This window comes from Drosophila albomicans, chromosome X (assembly GCF_009650485.2).
Source record: "Drosophila albomicans strain 15112-1751.03 chromosome X, ASM965048v2, whole genome shotgun sequence".
Classification (NCBI taxonomy): Eukaryota; Metazoa; Arthropoda; class Insecta; order Diptera; family Drosophilidae; genus Drosophila; species Drosophila albomicans.
The window spans coordinates 12,845,160-12,853,163 of NC_047627.2; the positions used below are offsets into that span (position 1 = coordinate 12,845,160).

At 39.5% G+C, this 8,004-nt stretch overlaps 2 protein-coding genes across 3 annotated transcripts in view; one reads left to right on the top strand and one right to left on the bottom strand.

The window, feature by feature from the left end:
- Positions 1–3,953, bottom strand: part of LOC117575443 (histone-lysine N-methyltransferase 2D) — a 70,635-nt gene extending 66,682 nt beyond the window's left edge. Inside the window, exon 1 of the mRNA XM_052008436.1 lies at positions 3,708–3,953. The gene's annotated coding sequence lies outside the window, so the exon portion shown is untranslated. The remainder of the gene's footprint in view (positions 1–3,707) is intronic.
- A 1,241-nt stretch (positions 3,954–5,194) lies between these two features.
- On the top strand, positions 5,195–7,362 carry LOC117575469 (uncharacterized). Of its 2 annotated transcripts, none has more exons than XM_034259690.2 (2): positions 5,195–5,757; positions 6,452–7,362. In XM_034259690.2, the coding sequence occupies exons 1-2, from the start codon at positions 5,200–5,202 to the stop codon at positions 7,142–7,144; spliced, it is 1,251 nt and encodes a 416-aa protein (XP_034115581.2). In that variant the 5' UTR covers positions 5,195–5,199; the 3' UTR covers positions 7,145–7,362. The 2 variants fall into 2 exon arrangements, with proteins under 2 accessions (XP_034115581.2, XP_034115592.1); XM_034259701.2 differs by lacking the exon at positions 5,195–5,757 and adding an exon at positions 5,819–6,328.
- The last annotated feature ends 642 nt before the right edge of the window (positions 7,363–8,004 follow it).

Genomic DNA, 8,004 nt, shown 5'->3' on the forward strand with positions numbered 1-8,004 from the left:
AAAAAAGGAAACCCGACTTTAATTTAAGTTCTACATTCGACCGAAAAGTTGATCTATAATTGAGAAAATAATAGATGACTCAAGTGTCATGTTGCTTCGCTGATTATCTAATGATTCATAACTCATTTGACATTATCATTTCAAGTTCGTTTAGCATTCAAGTCGATAGTACTTCGTTCCATTTTTTTCATTTTTTTTTTTTTTTTTGGAGATTCCTTACTTTATTTTGTATACACACACCACTTTCGCATACAAATTTCTTTTTAGAATCTTTGTCAGTGACGCAATATGCTTAAAAAATAAACATCAGATATCGCAGCCAGCCAATTGGAAAGCACCACACATAACAAAACATGGCATATAAGATTGTCAGGCACAATGATCTGGAGGTCTAAACAAACACGCTTCAAAAATTGCTTTTGCCTTTCCGTTTCTTGTGAAATCTTCTCAACACTTATCAGAACTGATAATATGCTAAATATTTGTTTGCCTACCAAATTTGATAACTGTAGTCCCAATAGTTTCTAGGTTGAGACAGATTATTCAGAAAAGAAATGGAATAAGTTGATGATGGACGCAAAAATAGATTATAGAAGTTTCAAAGCTCAAGGTTTAATCAGCAAAAAAAATGAAAGAGAGAAATAACGACCTAAGGAAATTCATTGCAGCATCATATTAAATTCTGTGAATTCATTTTTATACAAAATTATGTTTAGACAAACTTATGCTCGGAATCACATCGAGTTGGTTCTCGGAAGATAAATTTAGTTACATTTTCTATGATCTCAAATATTATTTCTGTATAAAGTAAATTTCATTGGATTAACTATTTTATGATATGCGAGCAAAATTTCTACAAAAAAAGGTTTTTTCTTTTTACTAGAAATTTTTAATATAAATCCTATAGAACGTAGTTTACAAATATTCTTGCTATAATCTATTCCACTCAAATGTAAATGTTTTAAAACATTCATCCAAAAGGTTATACTGAAAGCTTCCATTGGATGAGCTTACGCAATGCCACGAATTTAATAGCCTATCTCTGTAAAACTCTTAGTTCCGATAGATTAGTGTAGAATAATTATTATACTATAAAAGAAAATTCACAAATATTTCACAAAAAAACATTTTACAAATTTTTAAAATCTTCTTTCTCATATGATATCCTATAGAACGTAGTTTACAAATATTCTTGCTATAATCTATTCCACTTAAATGTAAATGTTTTATAACATTCATCCAAAAGGTTATACCGAAAGCTTTCATCATTTGAGCTTATGCTATGCCACGAATTTGATAGCTCTATCTCTGTAAAACTCTTAGTTCCGATAGAATAATCATTAGACTATAAAAGAAAATTCACAAATATTTCACTAAAAAACATTCTTCAAATAGTTTTCGTAATTCTCTCAGGTTTTTGCGTAATCGAACGATTATTGAATAGAATTGCTCAGTTTATAGCCAGATGTTGTCGATCCCACTAGCTGATATTATATTATATGGTCTCAGCTCAAATAAGCTGCACTAATGTGTGCATAATAAATATAGAAAGAAAGAAAACAAAAAAAAAAACTATTACAGCTGCTTTTTCCCACAATGGGAACACATTATACATATATAATCTATATACGATTGTAATGCTTAGCACAAATTCCATAATGATTAAAGCTTCGAAACTTACCTTGAAAAGTTGTTAGGTTGACGAATCCAAAATCGAAGAGAGGTGAAGAGAGGCGAGGAGAGACGTTTAAGTGTTGCCAAGTGAGTTTACAAATCGAAATATTACATATTACATATGCAAATAATATGTGCATGTAATATAAACATTTTTACAATTTACATATTCTTAGGTTTATCATTTCGATTTTATTATTTTTTGTTTAATACGGTTTCGTTTCGTTTCGTTCGCATTTAACGACTTGACTTGTATTTGCATTTTTTTCATTTCATGGACAATATTTTTCAATCCAAAAATTTTGTTAAATTTATTTATATTTTATATATATTTCTTGGAATAGCACACAATAGAACACGAACGATAAAACGGTAAACTTAAATTTTTCATAGATTGAATTTTCATTTGAACTATTTCTGCTTTTATTGATTTTTCATTTTTGTAACGAGTGAAAAATTGATTATAGGAAAAAAAAATATATAAAAAAAAATAATCCAAAAAAACTATGCATTTTATATGTAACATATATGAGATGGTGTGTGTATTAGTGTGGGTGTGTATCTCTTTGTATGTGTGTGTGTGTGTGTTTGAAACTTTAGATGCTTTTGGTACACAGGAAATGTGGCGTTCGTTGCTGCTGGGTCGGCAAACTCTTGTTACATTTGCAGCAGGGCGGTGCCGCAACAGCCATAAACAACAAAAAGCTTGCAACATTATAGAAATTTTTAAACAAAATTGCAAGCACACATTCTGCTGTGTATGTGTGTTTGTGGGGCTTGGTTTTGTATGCCTCACTTTTATTTAAATTTTTCTTTTACTCATACACACACAAGCAGGGCCAGCTGTGCATAAAAACAATTTCAATTTATTATATAAAAAGAAAAGAAACGAAAAAAAACAATCTATGCCACTTTAAAAAGCACACAAAAGGAAAGGCGAAAAAAAAATTAGAATTGAAGCGCAGACGACGACGTCAGCAGAAACAGAGAACTACAGCCACACACACACATATACACGCAAGCACACGCATGCATATACATATGTATATGTTTCTATATATTTTTATATATTGCTAAGTGTACATAATATACACACACATACATAGCGAGCTCACAGAAACGAAGGAGAACCAAAGCAAGAGAGCGGGTGGAGTGTCACACACACACACACACACATACATATTATGTATACAGTGCACGCTCGATATTATGAACTAACAACAATAATAATACAATTACATTTCTTCACACGAAAAAAATATGTAAAGTTAACTCCGTATGTATGTACATATTTGTAAAGTTTACTTTACAGTCAGCACTCGTCACACAGTCTTCGTCTTGTGTTCAGTCCACAGAGCGTGCACTGTATTTACAGTACATATATACATACATATGTATTCCAACAATTTGCGCTGCGTTTTGTATTTTTTTCTTCGCCTCTTTTCCTTTTTTTCGCATAGATCAGCATTGCATTTTGGGCAGCAACGAACGAAAACAGTAACAACGAAAAAAAGAAAAAAAAAGAGTGCACATACACACACACACACACACCACACACAAATAGAGATGTATATAGGCAACAACAAAGCGTGTAGCGACTGAGGTGGGGGCTGAAGTAAAACGCGACGCAATTTTCCACACACACACACATGCACAGTTCTCTACATTATACATATAAAAAATATATAGTATTATTTAATATTATTATGCTTGTTAATGTGTAGGCGGCGACGGAACACGACGGGTTTATAACTTTTATTTTACTCGCTTAGCTACGATTTGATTTCGATTTTATTTTATTTCGTTTCATTTCATTTCGTATCGTTTTCTTTTTTTCTTTTTTTTTTTTTGAACGTCGTGGGAGAAGACAAGACGGAGGGAGGCGGCTCTTGTTCTACCGTTTGAATTTCGTAGGTATTTTTTTTTATCGGTTTCGCGTTGTTGTTGGTTGGTTGAAATATTTTTTCTCATTTTTTTGCGCTTTTGTTGCTTTCTTGGGCATTTTTGTTGTTGTTACTGCGATGCACATTTACCTTGTTGTTGATATTGCATTCGAGCGACGATTTTCATAATTTTCGTGAATTTGTTATAAATAAATTCGCAACGTATCTGCGCAACGTCGTGAAATTTTCACATGCTCTGCTCGCGCACACACCCGATTTTAGGATTTGAACAACGTCGACAACATGGACAACGACGACGACAACGACGACGGCGGCGACGCTGCTGCTTGGCTGCTGCTGCTGACGTTGTTGCTGCGGTGCCGAGTGCTGAAAGTTGTGCGCAGCTCGCAAATAACCACATCGAACCGCAACCTAGTTGCCATCAAACCGTTTGAGCTCGAACCGTAAACATTTTGTATCAAACATGCACACACTGGTGTCCCAAATATTAGACATGCTCAACACCGCAGTGTATGTAACAGCTGAAAGCTTAAGCATAGTATGTGTGCAACAAAGACAAGAACATGTACACTCGCAGCAGCACAATGTTTGCGATGCGCTAACAGTCGTGGCCTGCAATTAATCATAGACGCCAATGTAGCCATTGTTGCATTCGGCATTGTCGCTGCTGCGATTGCTGCTGTAATTTTTTTTTTTCGTTCAATTTTTTTTCTGCGCATTTGCCAATTTTGTGTGTAGTGAAAGTGAAACACAAACATGACAGAGGCAGAGGACTGACGACTGAGCAGCAGCGTCGCGTGGGCAGCGCGAACAACCAGCAACATCATGCATGCATGTTTGATGCTCGATTTGGATTACCGGTCGCACATACACACATGTCATACACGTGCAAGTGTGTGTGTACACAAACATGTATGTGCTGTGTTCTGCTGTGCTGTGCTGTGCGCGCGCTAATGTTTCATGTCTATTAATATTGTGTTTGTTGCTGCTGCTGCTGCTGTTGTTGTTGTTGTTATTGTTATTATTATTAGGCGGCCACCTTCAGCTGCTGCTGCTTGCCCCGCTGCTGTTGCTGCTGTTGACTTTTGTGCAACAACACACATACATGTACATTCTCACACTCATACTCTCATACATGGCCGGCCGGCGGTGGCCTCATTGCTGTGTCCATGCAGCATTTCTAAGCGCCGGCAACGTTGCCAACTTTCAGTTCGATTCGAACCAGTGAAGTTTGGCAACACTTCTGCGCGACAGCGCCCATCCACTTGCGCGACTGCGGCAACGTCGTCGTCGACGCCAACGTTCGATGTTAATGTTATCGCTGACGTCGACTGCGGCCGCGACCGCGGCCGTTGCTGTTTATAACAACATAAATAAATAAAAGGCAAAATGGTAAAAGCAAACAACAAAAGGCAACAACAACAGCAGCAAGAAGCAGCAGCCGATTAGAAGCTCGCTTTAAACGGCAGCCACAAACACACACACACATACTCACATGCATATACTATGTATGTGTGTGTTTGTATGTATGTTTGCTGACTGCATTGTGCATCAGCGCTGTCTGCTGAGTTTGCTTTGCTTGACGTTTCGTTTTTGGTCGTACATACACGTTGTGCCTTGCATGACATACACTTTTTGCGCTCTCACTCTCTCTCTCTCTCTCTCTTTCTTTCTATACGACGACGAACGCGCAATCGTTCCGTGTATTTTCCACAGTTCAACATTAGCCTTACAGTCAGTCAGGCTAAAATCCAAAAACAAAAAAAAATTAAACATGACGTCGCCCAATTTGTATGAGGAAAAGGAAGTAATGGAGGAGTTCATTAGCTGCTATCGCCATTTTACGGCATTGTGGAACACCAATGCCGTCGAGTATCTATGCAAAAAAAAGAAGCAGCCCGGCTATCAGGAACTATTGAAAATCTTGCGACGCGTTAATCCCGAAGCAACACTGATGGATGTGAAGCGCAAGATCAATTCGTTGCGTTGCTGTTATCGCCGTGAATTGAAAAAGATACGCAGTAAATCGTATAGTGGCTATGAGCCGCGTCTTTGGTGGTTTCATTCCATGGACTTTCTGCAGCCCGTACTTAACCTCAATGTGACGACGCAGTACGTGAAACGTGACAACAACAACAGTTTGTCGTACGACGACAGTCTCGACGAGGCGAGCATGCAAGTAAGTATGATGCGAGAATGAGAAAGAGAGAGAGAGAGAGTTCGGTTGGTTGGTTGGTTGTACGACTTGGCTGTACGACACAACGCTGTATGTACGACCAACGACAGTTGAATTCTTGTGCGCCATCATGTCGCATCATCATCACGTGCGCAACACCCAATTTTGGCAGCAATTCTTTCGCCTTTATCGTTCCATGCCCGAACTGTGGCTGGCCAACTCGAAAAACTATCGCAATCGGAAACTGAAAGCGCAATCGTATGAACGTTTGCTGCAACATTTGCGTCATGCCGATCCCAACTCGAACATACACATGCTAAAGCGTAAAATCAACAATTTGCGCACCTCGTATCGTCGCGAACTGCGCAAGGTGCACGAAAGCAAATCCTTGGGTCGCCATCAAGGCGATGAGTATGTGCCATCATTGTGGTATTTCAATGAGCTTGACTTTCTCTACGATGAGGAGACGGGTGAAGCGCAAACGTTGCTCGAAGCTGATCATGAGCACGAGCACGAAAATGAGCACGAACAAGGGCATGCGTATGCGGATGAAGAGGGCGAAGAGTTTGTTGAGGTTAGCTTAGTGCAGTGTAGCAGCAGAGGTCGAGAGTCAAGAGCTTTGCTTGCCTATTCGACTTCTGACGTCACAATTTACATATACATGTATTTTCGTTTTCTCTCTGCGCTCTTTTTGCAGGATGGCGATTTCTTTGCACAGTCATTTAAACATGAAGAGGATATGCTTGTCATCGAGGGAGATGCCGAAGTCGAAGCCGAAGCTGATGCCGATGTCGAAACCGAAGCTGATGCCGAAGTCATTGGTGAAGTGTTTGAGCAAGGGGGCGGCGGCGGTGGCGGCGTATTGAAAGTGAAAAACAACAAATTGTATGCACCTTCCAGCAACATCAACAACAACGGCAGTAAAAATCTACAGTCGCAGCGCATCTCAAGTGCAGCGACAGCGCAGTCAACGTCACGTCGACGCGTGCGTAATGTAAGCTATGACGACGTCGACGCCGACGTCGATGCCGACTATGAGGAATTGATGTTACCCGAGAGCAGCAAACGGCGCCGCCAGATGATTGACCATCACCAACAACAACAACAACATCAGCAGCAGCAGCAGCAACAACAGATGATGGTGGTTAACCGCAGCAGCAGCGTCGAGCATGCGGATAGCGAATGCGATTTGATTGGCCAACGCATGGCTGCCCATTTCCGCAACATGCGTCCCGATCAGCGACTCTTTGCCGAGCGCATTATCAGCGAGGTGCTCGTCTATGGTCGCATGAATCGTCTATCGCTCGACGCCCGCTTCCTGCCCAACGGCAGCGTCAACGCCAACAGCAGCGGCGGCGGCAGCGGCAGCGACGATGTTCATGCGAAATAGTGCAAACATTGAAAAGGGGAATGAGAGAGTGTAACTTAAGGGGGCTGGAAACGGGGGAACTCGTGAACTTTTGCCAATTAACGAGAGCGCGTTGTTGTGACTGGCAAAACGAAAGTGCAGGCGACAAAGTTGTCGCAAGCCAAATGCGTAATAATTGTAAAAATAAATGTATAGACATAAATAGAATAAATTGTGTAATAATAAAACTTGACAAGACTAAGGTGTAAACTTTGCTTTTTTTTTTTCTTTCATCATATTTTACGACGTTACTGAACTTTCGCCATTTGATACCCCGTTGGAAGGTGACATTTTTGTCGCCTGTTGTAAGTTGAGGTGTTTGTTGTTGTTGTTTTTTTTCTTTTTGCGCGCGCAATGAATTGTAAGAGGCAAAAGAACCGTATAGTTCACAAAACCGGTTTTTTATTCATTTTAGATTTCTGCAATGTGTTGCCTTCCCGCTCGCACTCACTCTACTCTACCATTTACTCTCTCTCTCGCTTATTCTTGTTATCTCTGTTAATCGCTGCTATCCTGCTGCCACTCTGCTTTGTTTCGACCCCGCGTGTTTTTTGTTCCCAACAACCACCGACTTCTTGTCATCTTGTTCTTCTCCCGCTTCATCTTCTTCTACATCTTCGCCTGCTTCTTCATTCATGTAGCCCGTGCATTGGCACAGTCTCAGCGCAGCTTCGGCTCTGCGCTCCATGCTGAGCAAGAAATTTCGTACGCTTTGATACCCTGTAAAATTTTAAATGATTTATTTATAAATTTAACGTAAACAATTTAATTATTTCAATATTTCATAATACAATTTCTATGTTTTAATAGTGATTTTAAAAAATTCCAACAAGCAGCAAATC